Genomic DNA, 12,588 nt, shown 5'->3' with positions numbered 1-12,588 from the left:
CATAGAGCATTCATGACACCCGATGAGGCAGAGAGAGAGAAACGGAGAGGGGGAGGGCAGGCTTGCTTTTACTGCCTATTTTTGCTAAGGGCTTGAGCATACCCACCCGCAGGACACACACACACACACACACACACACACACACACACACGGCCTGGTACTTTAGGGAACCCCTGCTAGTCTCTGGGCCTCTGACTTTGCCACTCTCTGACTTGCCCAGGGGCCTCCTTCTTGCAGAGCGTCAGCTGTGGACCCTGCTCTCTGAGCCCTCCATATATTTTTTGCAATTCCAGCCACAGCAGGCTCAGCCAGCCAGTTCTCCACAAATACCTTCTCAGTGCTGAGTGTTGAGCCTGGCACACACGGAATATCAGTAACTCCCTCCCTCCCTCCCTCTCTCCCTTTCTTCCTCTCTGCCTCATCAGATGTCATGAAGATCCTGGTGAGAAGGATCCAGAGAAGAGGGGAATGTGAGAGGGTAGGAAAGAACCAGAGAAGAGCCAGGAGGCTGAGTAGGACAGTAGCTAGCAGAGGGAAGACGTAGCTAAGTGATCTTCTTTCTGGCTAACAGGAAACACCATCCCTCACCTGGCCACCCATAAGCTCCGCCATGTCACCAATGCCAGGAGGAAGCTCCCTCTTGGGGCTGCTGTGGTGGCGTTCTGCCTCCTTGACCTGGACCAGCTGCTCATCCAGAGCCTCCTTCTGTAATAGCAGCCGCTGGGTCTGCCCGGCTTGCACACCAAGCTCCTTCTCCAGGGCCAGGATCACCCGCTCCTTCCCTTTGATCTCGTCCATCTGGTACAGGAAAAAAAAAGGGGGGGGGACCATCAGGTGTGGGCTCAGGACCAGAGGGGTGGTCCCTGCCAAACTCTGGATTGATGCTGAGGCTGGGTCCACTGAACTGGGAGTGATCTGGAGTGGGGTAGCCAGAGTGTGCAGCACAGAACCTCTAATCTCACAAACACTGAAGACACAGCCCTAGGTCTGAGGATCTACAGAGTTATGGGCAACTTCCCACTGCAACTCGGCGTCCTAAGGCTCCCCTGACCCAATAGCTCCCTATCAGCCCCAAACAGTCCAGCCTGTCCTGTTTTCTCTCAGATGCATTTCTCCCACCGGTGGCTGCTCCTGCCGCCTACTCACTGTGTCCTACATGCAACTGATGCAGAAATGTAGACAGGTCCCCAATCCTAAGTGCCCCCTGAATTACAGAGTCACAGAACTACTAGCCACCTAAACTCTGCTTGGCCTCCAGTGAACCCCCCTCTCCAGGCATGGGGAGCCCCCTTTTTAGGTACAGGGGGACACTTAACCCTTCCTTACTCCAGTCCAGTGAAATCCAGCCTTCCCTGGGACAGCACACCAAGCAGGGGACAGAGCTTAGCATGGCAGGCCAGACCGAACAGGGAACCACACTGGAAGAGGTTTGCAGAGGAACCCCAGTCCATCCTTCAACTTACTCATGGGAAACCAACCATTAGGGAAGTATTTCTGTGAGGACATGCTCTGACTCAGCAGGCTAGCATAGCATTTGGGGAACTCTGCTCATCCGTGAGAGGTGCCAAGGGTGACAGTGAGAATGGCTGTAGCAGTAGTGGCCTCTGCCTCTGACTTTTGAACCTTCCAGATTTTGTAGAGCAGTGGAGCTCACAAAGCTTCAACAGACAGAGGTAGGTTGCTGTCCAACTGTGATCGCCACTGCCTTGCACATCCTGGGCTCTGCCTTCCAGAACCAGGCTTCCAGTGTGGGGAGGAGAGCGCTGGGAGGAGCCACCAGGGTTCTCCTACCAATCAGGGCACACTTGCCTCTCTCTGAGATTAGTTTTGTGGGTCTTGGGTAGACCAGATCTATTCCACAGGATTCTGAAAGGAAGACCAGCCTATGCCTTGTAGAACTGAGAGTGACCACCAAGACCCACCCTCGGCACCTCTCACGGGTGAGCAGTGTCCCCCAAATGCTACGCTAGCCTGCTGAGTCAGAGCATGGCTTTCCTTGGCCATCGGATCTGTGCAGATACGATGATGGGCATGAAGATGACACCCACAGGTTAGGATGGGCCCCAAATCCAAGGACTGGTGTCTTCAGGACAGGGCAGGGTGCAGACATGGGGAGATGTAGGGGTGAAGGCAGGGTGCAGACATGGGGAGATGTAGGGGTGAAGGCAGGGTGCAGACATGGGGAGATGTAGGGGTAAAGGCAGAGACTCGCTTGAGTCAGACACACTCCAAGGACCTTTAAGGATAGGTAGCTGCCACCAGAACCTAGAAGAGACGGGGCCCTTCCCCAGAGACTACAGAGGGAGCCTGACACTGATGCTGCCTTGATTTTGGACTCCTATCCCCAAGAATAGTGAGAAATGCCACCGTGAAGACGGAGAAGAGTCTGGGTGACAAGGTGACTTGGGGTCTGGTCTATGTGGGGTTCTATGTGGGCAGCTTGTCTTACAGAGGGGACCCAGGGCATGAGGTCTTCTTCAGAGGGAGCCTGACATGGGAGCTAAAAAGAGCAGTCATAACAGGACTGGAGATGGGCAAAGGACATGAAGGAGCCAGCACAAAGGCCCTGAGCCCATTCGTTAGGTGCTACGTACACACTTGGTGACCCTCTTGCTGGGGCAAGAGGTAGGTGCCATTTGCCTCCTGAGACCTTTCAGGTGCTCAGCTCGAGGAAGGAGTCAAGGAGAATGGTGACTTCCATGTCTTTCACTAGACTGCATTAGCCCAATCCAGCGGCATTCAGCAACCCTCCAGCTTCTGCCTGGAGACCAAATGTCATTGGGTTTCCCATAGCCACCCTGTCCCCCTAGTCTGGCACTGATGTCAACTAAAGGTGGAGAGGGGGGTTATAAGGACAAGGGAAGACCCAGTCCCAGGCCTTACTGGTCCCCACATCCAGCTGTACAAATAGCCACTCTGGTTTTCTAATAAGCAGAACCAGTCAATACCCGCATCTGCATAACTTTCTGCTGGTCCCCAGCTCCTGCCAACAAACAAGCCAAAGTCTGTCTATATGTCTACACTTGGTGGGGGCGGTGGGGAGCGCCCTCCCAGCAAAGTGTCTGGCTTCCTGGGGTCAGGAAATGACTACCCTTGATGTGAATCAACACTGTGGAGCCAAGGCATAAAGGTCGGAGCCTGGGTGATTTTTCCCTATATCTTCTCCTCTTCCTGGGCCACGGGGGACAGGCCTTGGATAACTACCTATTCTGCAGGTTCAGGTTTTCCATCCAATAGGCTGAGGCAGAGTCCAGACAGAAACAAGGAGCTACAAGCCGTCCTGCCCTTTACCAAACCTGTTCCTCCCTGGCCGAGCTCTGCTGGTGATGATGGAGACTCATCCCTTTCTCCTCTGCCGGATGCTTTAGACTCTTGATTGGTTCAGGACCAGTCCGGAAGACAGCAGCGCGCTACATCCACTAGTCAAACACCCTGCTGTGTGTACATTTCCTTCTCTGTACCACTTAACCTCTTGCTGAGTGCAGGAGTCCACAAGGCTTCAGGCACTGGGCTCAGTCTGCACGGGGTGGGCGGTGCAGTAGTGCAGGGAGCGACAGACCTTGGGAGAGAGTCCCCATGGTGCAGTTCTGTACAGCTAGCTAACACGTGATCTCAGTCACCCCAGAACTGGCCAGGTTTTGCTCAGGCATCGACAAGCACTGTACAGAACAGTCACTGCCTTGGATAACTTTGAATTGATGCACCCACATTACCAAGCACCCGGGGGGGGGGGAGCCTCTATGGGCACTTCCTCACAGACCCACCCTGCAGGCAGCTTCTGCTCTGTCCTCCATGCCACCCTCTTTCCCCTTCTCCTGCATGGTAGAGATACAGTCACACCATAGGGAGGCTTCACCCTCAAGTTTGGGTTGGTTTCTTTATCCTGGCACATGGCTAGAGTCCACCCAAGCACTTGTATACACCAGACATGCATTCCTTTAACTGAATATGCCATTATTCGCATTATTATACTTGCATAGCAACTATTCTTTGTCCTTCGGGGAAAGTGGACCTTCGTGCTGAAGGCCTGACCTCCCTGTAGGCACTTTTTTAATGAGGTTGGTTTCTCTGTGCTCAGGGAACTACAGATGTCTTCTGTTTACTTCTGCCTTCTCCCTCCTACTTGTCACACCCAAACTTCTGCGACTCTTTCTTCTTACCGCTCTCCAGCATAATTTTTCTGGTATCTTAACCTATTTCTTCAATCAGCTTTCAGATGAGCCTTTGTTTCTTTGTTGTCTGTTCTGGATAGAAGTCTCACGCCCCAGGAAGATGGAAAGATTTCCGGGAGTGTGAATCTGCTCATGGCCCAGGTCTCACCCATCCCTGGGTCAGACATCTTCCCTGTGTTGAGCACACTGCAGCACCTTATTTAAGCAATTCCTGGAGGTTTAAACTAAGGGCTACAGATAAACCTAAGCACATCTTCCTGGGCATCTCCCCGTTTCCTGCCTGAACGGTTTTCCTTCCAGCTGAGCTCCCATTCTTTTGGGAAGTGCGCTGCTCATCCTTTTCAGAAAGCAAAGATGTGTCTGGGTCTGGACTCCCACACCAGCAGGCTTGTTCTCATTGCTTTGCTTTACAATGCTCCTATGTGTGGGACACCGGGTTTCCAGTGATGTCTTGGGACTACTGGTCTTTTTAACTGAGCCACTCCAGTGACTGTAGGAGGTGTCTTGGCTATAAACACATCATAGCAGACACAGTTCCTCACAGACACCGCACTGTCCCAATGCTGTTTACTGAAACGACGTCCTTTCCCTACTGCACCAGGAGACAGCCTGCCCCGAAGTCAAGTGATCCCATATCTAGAGGTCTCTTTCTAGACCCTCCTGTTCCTACTTGGGGATAGGATGCTTGTCTAGCAAGCAGGAAGCTACACACACACACACACACACACACATCCTCCATTCCAACCCCTTTAAGGGTTTAGTACTAACCTAGAATCTGTTTGCCGATATCTGAGCTGCACAGTGATACCCTCCAAACACAAACACCATCTTCATCTGTCTGCCGCGTCTACTCCCAAAAGTTCATCACAGCTGGGCTTGACCACTGACACCTCCACATGGGAGGACAGGGACAGTCAATGAACCCTCCCTGAATATCCAGTCACTCCTCTCAGTAGCATGCAATTCTGCCCTAACAGAACTTCGTTTTAGGGCCTCGGGGAGGAGCTAGAACACACAGGCGTGGGGGTGTTATGGAGAGGTTCTCTATCTGCACAGGCATGGAGAAGCCACCACCCATGCTGGGTACAAACCCTCCAGTGCAGCTGTATTATGGCTACCCACACTCTTGCCATGACCCAAACTCACTGGTTCCCTCGATTTAACTCTGGGAAATCAAACTGATCTGTGTCTCACTGGGAATATGAGGATGGGGTAAGACAATGCTTAGTCATCCCCACATACCTTCACACCGATCCCATGCTCACACACACACACACACACACACACACACACACACACACACACACCTCAGAGGGAAATTCTCACAACAGTCCAATGAACACAAATCAGATTAGCTTCTAGCATTCCCTTCCTGGACATTCTCATCAATGCAAATTGTTTACTTGACTCTCCCTTAACACTTCTGAGCAAGGCTTCTAACCTGGCAGAACTCCTGCACAACTTGCCTGACAATTGTTCCTGAAGCCTTTTTTCCTGCTTCTTAAAAGTCTTCTTAAAAGTCTTCTCCCTTCTCACTTCTAGTGCCCAGAAAGGAATATTATTTTGTGTCTACTTTGTATCAGAGCTTGGACAAATGTGTTTGTTAGTTCTGAGAAGTCACGAGATTGATGACCTTGAGGGAGAGGCTGAGGACACTGTGTGCCTCCCTTTTGCCATCCTGTGCCAATCACTATTTGAGGACACGGCTCTGAGGATGCCATCTTGGGAGCAGGGACTGGGACTCGTAAGACACAGAACTCAGTGGTATCTTGGCTTTCTCATTTCGAGAACCACCATTACCCAGTCTGTGCTAAGAAACAGACTGGAACAACTAGGACAGCCCCTGGACTCAGCAGCGCATCATTCAAATACAATTAGGCTCCCCTTCATCCAACCTTTAGAACTTACTTCTTCCAGATTTCTGTATACTGCCCCCCTGAGCCCCCCTCCCGCTAGTGCAATGCTGAACAGAAGAGGTGCTAAGGGTCACTCTGACTTGAGCCTGAAACTTGAGTGGGAAACCTTAACTGATTCATCATTACGACAAACATTGTTCGCAGATTTCCAAAAGAACAATTTATCAGATTAGAGCAACTCCATTTTAATCCAGACATGCTAAAAGTCTGCCAGGATGCTGAATTTTAAAATGTTTTGAATGCGTCAACAAAAATGGCCACATGAGTTTTAATCCTTTATTACACTGTCAGATTGATGTCTACACCGGCTGCGTGTGTTTGGTGGCCTCTATGAGTGGATCTCTGTGAGTTTGAGGCCAGCTTCGTCTACATAGCACACTCCAGGCCAGTCAAGGCTACACAGTGATACCATCTCGAAACACCATAGATAGATAGATAGATAGATAGATAGATAGATAGATAGATAGATAGATAGATAGATAGATAGATAGATAGATAGATGGGTAGGCAGGCAGGCAGGAAGGCAGGAAGGCAGGAAGGCAGGCAGGCAGGCAGACAGACAGACAGGGCATGGATGGATAGTTGGTTGGATGGATAGATAGATAGATAGATAGATAGATAGATAGATAGATAGATAAAATAAAATTTTCTAGTTTTAAATCAGTAAATACTAGCAGATCTTTACTTTTTCATAGTTAACTTACCCTGTCTCATGATTTATTAGCCTTCTCATAGAGCCTTGGTCTTTCTGGTTAATACTTAATTAGCATTCTTATAACTAAATTCTTAAGAGAGAATGATCCCTCCCCAGTTCTTCCCATGTCACTGCTTTGGAATCTAGCTGGCTATGGAATCCTAAGGGCTTTGAATGCCTTTCTACTTCCTAGATACATTTGCATCTGTGTGGGCTAATCCTGTTCTTGACAGGATTAAAATCACCTAGGAGACACACCTCTGGATGTTTCCAGGGGTTTAATTAAGGTAGGACTCCCTGCCCAAAGTCCTGGTGAGCAGTGGTGAGGCCATGGTGGAGACCCTCGAGTGAACACAAGTCAGTTGAGCCCTAGTATTCATTTGTCCTTGTTTCCAGGGACTGTGAATGCAGTGTGAGCAGCTGCTTCCTGCTCCTGCCACCAGGCCTTTCTCACCAGGATGGACTGCACCCTCAAACTGGGAAAAGAGACGAGTCCTTCCTTTCTCAAGATGTTTCTTGTCAGGTGTTGGATCACAACCCCCAGCCTCGCAGCTGATGGAATAAGGATCCATTAGTTCCTCCGTAAGTGGAAGACGTTCCTGTGAAGGCGCCAGACCTAGGATCTTCCTATGTGTGTAAGTACCATGAGCTACAGGCTCAACTCCCTGCACAGCTATGGGACATTCTATCCTGCAGTGTTGATCTTGATGGGCTAGCTGCCACTTCCTCTAACTACACCTTGACTATTGATCTACACTCCCCAAGGTGTCTTCAGTGTCAGCAGCCCTTTCCCCTATGACTTACCCCCATTCCCAATGACTTAAAGCCTCTGCCCTTCATACATATTGTGAACACTGTATCAACTTTAATTTTAATTCATTTCTGAACTTGATTTCTTTATTGGTTTTTATCTTCAGCAATTTTTGCTCTTTATGGTTTTCCTTGCTCTACTTTCTGGGAGGTGAAACTTTAATATTTATTACTATTATTATCATTGTGAGTTTATAGGACAATTGTATTTGCATATGGGAAGCCATGTGCTGTGGTATGAGGTCATCAGTTCTTGCCTCCCGCCAAGAGTTCCCTGGGATCTCAGTTCATCAGGCTGACACAGCACGTGATTTACCCACTGAGCCACCTTGCCAGACTCCTTCCTGGGAAGTCAATTGTCTGTTTGTCTCCGGACAAGGCAGCTCAAAAGATGGTTGATTCCCAGTATTTCTTTCATCTACAGCATGCTTTGCTCTGTGGACTGACATGGTCAATACTGAGAATCCTCACAGTTTGCAGTGCAGATGACTTTTGATTAAAGTGTGCGATGTCACCTCCCAAAGAGCAACACTGTGGGCTGCCTGGTTGGGTCTGTGCACTCAGAGAGGTTCTTCTCCAACTTCAGCTCTGTCTCTTTCTCTCCCTTGTCTTTGAAATAACTATTACACAAATTCTAGGCTTGCCTACCAAACCCTTCACTGTTAAGTGCTGCTCCTGTTTACGGTCAGTTATGATCTGTGTCACCAAGGCTGGTCACACTCGGGGTCAGTGTGCTCGTGGTACATCATCTTGTCTCTATATGTAGCACCTAACTCAGCCCTCAGCCTTCAAAGTGGCTCTCCTAAAAATCACCCCTTCATGCAGCCTGAGAATCTAAGCTGAGTTGCTAGTACTCTGTGCCACCCTGCTGCAGACTGCCCAGGGTCTTGAGGGGCACACAGCTGTTCGTCACAGTCCCATACGTGTACAGAGCCCTGTCTCCTGTGTCTACTAGAGTTGTGGAAGGTGGCGTTATGCCCTGCAAGCCCCCATTGACCTTCCACATCCCTTCAGTGACTAAGAAGAATATTACCAGTCTATGGCCATACCACGCTGAAAGGTCTGAGCTCAGAAGCTAAGCAGGGTTGGGCTGGTTAGTACTTGGATGGGAGAAGAGTATATACCAGGGTGAGCTGACCCAGTCTGAACCCTGCTTTTTCCTGTCACCGCTGAGATAGCTCAAAGTTCCACTCACCTCTTAATCAAAACCTCTACCTGCTCACACTTAGAACACAGGCTAGGGCTGGTGGTGTTTGGTACTGGGAAGGTCTCCTTCCCCCGGGAATGGGGGTCAAATACACTTAACAGCTCTCACCGCACTCCCACTTTTTAAATAAATTTTAATTTTTTTATTTATTTTTTACTTTCCATTTATTTATTTATTTATTTACTCATTTGGCACTTTACATTTCCCTGAATGTTGCAGCCCTGGGTCTCACCCAAATGTAAGGCCCACTCCAGTTCAAGTGCCTCAAGTACCTCCTGCCTTCCTCTACAGCAGAGGTCCGCTCTTACAGCACCTCAGCCCCCCCCCCCCACACACAAGTCCTACATAGAGACAAGGAAACTGCTCCTGACGATTTACAAATCTTCCCAGAACTACACCTAGGAGAAACCTGCCATTCTAAACCTACTACCATCCCGGGACTTTGCGGTCGCCCCTGTATCTCCAATCTTGCCTGCCTAGAGCACATAGCCCCCTTGTGCCTGAAGGAAGGAGTGCTGTGGGGAGAGAGTTTCACGTACCAGTCTGCGGATGTCACGTTCGCACTCCCGCTTGATGCGGTGCACCTCATCCTGGTGCGCCTGGTACGCAGCGCGCAGGTCGGCGGCTTTGGCCTTGTCCGCCTGCATGCAGTTACTGAGCGCCTCTTCCGCCTGTTTGCGCGCTGCCTTCAGCTCCAGGATCTCCTGCTGCAGCCGCTGGCGCTCGCCATCAAAGGTCCTGCGCGCCTCCTCGCGCGCGTCGGCCAGCAATGCAGTCTTGACTTTGTCTGCGGCGCCATCGCGCAGCACATTCAGCGTGGCCTGCAGCCGCTGCAGCTCGCCTTCCTTGATCTTGGCGGTCCGCGCTGCCTCCTGCTCGTGCTGCCGGATGAGCGCCTCGCGCAGCGCCTGCAGTTCCTTCGTCTTCTCCTCGTGCAGCTTGGCCTTGAGTTCCGAGATGTAGGCCGTGTGGCGACGCTGCTCCTGCTCGCGCTCCAGCTTGGCCTCCTGCAGACGCTCCCGCAGCTTCCCCACCTGCAGCCAGAACAGTGGCCAGGGTTAGGGTCAGACCCCTCAGGGGTAGCCTCAGCTCCTTACTCTTCCTGTGGCCACCCTCTAGTTCCCCTGCAGGCCACACCCACAGCTCAGCCCTCACCCCAATCTCATCCCCATCTCCCTTCCCACAGTACTTAATGATTTTCTCTGGAGAGACAAACCTTGTGTTTCAGTTCTGAACTGTATGAGGAAGGACAAGAAACGAAAGAGAACAGAGGCCAAGGAAGATTCTAAACAGTTTATGTTTTTTAGTGTCCCTGGGCAGGGAACTTGAGTCAGTGATGGCTGGCACCATTATTACCTTGTGCCAGAGGGCCCGGCAGACCTGTATATTGGATGCAAAATAGCTGTCCTGAAGCAGATGCATGAGACCAGTATCCCCTGACATCACATGCAATCATAGAAACAACACGTAGCGCCACCCATCACCTCCCCTGGGAGCTGGACCTGGAGTTCTCCCGTGAACTCAGCGCCACGGCATCAAGACTCAGTCCACAGACGCCTTACTTAAGGGCACATTCTCCTGAGAAGTCGTGTCTACTGTGAGCTTCACCGTGGGTACGGCAGGCTGAGCAGGTAAGGGAGGCAGCAGAGGTGGTGACTGCTGCTGCCTTGGTGGTAGGGACAGCACTCTCATCACGAAGCCAGCGCAGTCACAGAGACTGACTGGAGCTGAGACAGTAGACAGCTCAGGATAGTGGAAGGACAAAGAAAAGCAGAGAGCCAAGACAGCAGCAGAAGGCATTGAAAGGCTTCCAAAGTCAAAGTCCAGAGGCTGCAGTTCCTAGGGACTGAGCCCGAAGAGCTAAGGGTCCCCACATCCAAGGTCTAAGAGCTGTAAGAGCAGAGACTGCAAGAGCCCAGGATCCTGACACCCAAGACCTGGGAACAAGACTCCCACCCAATCCACCAAGGCCAACCAACCCCTTAAGGCTAGAGTCAAGGTCTGACTCACTTCTGCAGACCAAGGCTAGCTCCTGCTTTGGGATGAATAGTATAGTATAGTATAGTATAGTATAGTATAGTACAGTACAGTATAGAATAGTATAGTATAGTATAGTATGAACTAGTTTCTGCAAGACTGAATAAATTGCTGTTGGGCTACAGAACCTGCATGACCTTCTGTCCACCATCACTGCTCCCCATAAGACCTCAGACTTTGGGCCTTTTTAGGTTTCAAGTTCTACCCTGCCAGCCAGACACTCATCCCCACCCTGTCCCCAACTAACACTCAATGTTGCTCATGGGGGCTGTTGAAAACTTGATGCTATGTTATGTTTGCTTCCTCTCCAGTCAGTGAAATCCTTAGGGTCAGCTCTAAGGTCTTAAGAGGTCCAGCTTGCCCTGCAGATGCTGAGACCTCCCGTGCATGCCAGTTGAGGGGAGGGGCCTGTTCTGAGTCACCTCAAGCAAATCAGGTGTCCCAGCTCCCAGCAGGCTGCATACAGTACTCAGGACAAGGTCCTCAGTGAATTAATGGTGAGAGGAACACTTGCCTCATGTTCCTTCTTCAACCGGAGCCTTTAATGCCTGGGCTCTGCTAACATAAGGACACCATCAACATGGCCTTGTTGGTGAGTATGACACCATGTTCAATGACAACTAAATGAAATCGTGAAGTTCACATTTATGCATCTCCTGCTGGCCTGGGGGCTGTTCTACTGAATTCTCTGAGAGCAGACTTGTCTCAATGACTAAACAGGCAAAGCCCTACGCAGACCTCAGGGGGTGATGTGGAGGGGACAGCAGCTGGAAGATAGCAAGGCAAATATCCCAAGTCCCAGAGCTGGGAGGCAGCCTGGTGTAGGAGACTCCCTAAGCTGGTCTTTGCTACTTTNTGGGTTCTTTTCCCTTCCCTTTATTCCCCTGGCTTTACCCAACATCACCAGATAGGAGAGAGAGAGAGAGAGAGAGAGAGAGAGAGAGAGAGAGAGAGAGAGAGAGAGATATATCTGAATTTAATTTCTTCCCTGGTTTCACCCCCTATCCTAGATAGGAGGGAAAGAAGGGTAGAGGAGGAGGAAGAGGAGGAGGAGGAGGAGAGAGAGAGAGAGAGAGATCTGAATAATTTCTTCTTGTTTTTCCTTTGAGTACCACTACTAACAAACCACAACCAACAACTACCCACCCCAACTTTCCAACTATGGGGGCTCTAGCATTTATATACTCCTCTGAAAAATTCCCAGAATTCCAAAGTCACACAATTGCAGAAACTATCTGTAGCTGGGCAAAACCACGCCTCTGCTAGAGCACGAGGCAAATCATAATCAGCTGATGCAAAGCAGCCCCACATCCCCACACCTGGGATTAAGACAAAAACATAATCTTAAAATATTCTGAGGTTTTCAGTTTTTGTTTTTGTTTTTGTTTTTGTTTTAAGAAACCAAAATTCAGGCTGGAGAGATGGCTCAGTGGTTAAGAGCACTGACTGCTCTTCCAGAGGACCTGAGTTCAATTCCCAGCAACCACATGGTGGCTCACAACCATCTGCAATGAGGTCTGATGCCCTCTTCTGGTGTGTCTCAAGAGAGCAACGGTGAATACATAAAATAAATAAATAAATCTAAAAAAGAAAAAAAAGAAAAAGAAAAAGAAACCAAACTTTCAGGGCTGGAGAGATGGCTTAGTGGTTAAGAGCACTGACTGCTCTTCCAGAGGTCCTGAGTTCAATTCCCAACACTCACATGGTGGCTCATGTCCATCTGTAATGGAATCTGATTTCTTCTTCCAGTGT

General features: G+C 50.1%; 1 protein-coding gene across 1 annotated transcript in view; it reads right to left on the bottom strand.

Annotated features, from left to right (window-relative positions):
* Jakmip1 (janus kinase and microtubule interacting protein 1) overlaps positions 1–12,588 on the bottom strand; it is a 121,126-nt gene that overhangs the window by 47,911 nt on the left and 60,627 nt on the right. The window contains exons 3-4 of the mRNA XM_029545014.1: positions 9,339–9,833; positions 589–798 (exon numbers count right to left, since the gene is read on the bottom strand). Of these exons, the coding sequence (XP_029400874.1) occupies positions 589–798; positions 9,339–9,833 (705 nt within the window). The remainder of the gene's footprint in view (positions 1–588; positions 799–9,338; positions 9,834–12,588) is intronic.

This window comes from Mus pahari, chromosome 13, assembly GCF_900095145.1.
Source record: "Mus pahari chromosome 13, PAHARI_EIJ_v1.1, whole genome shotgun sequence".
Taxonomy (NCBI): Eukaryota; Metazoa; Chordata; class Mammalia; order Rodentia; family Muridae; genus Mus; species Mus pahari.
This window is presented reverse-complemented; position numbering and strand designations above follow the sequence as displayed.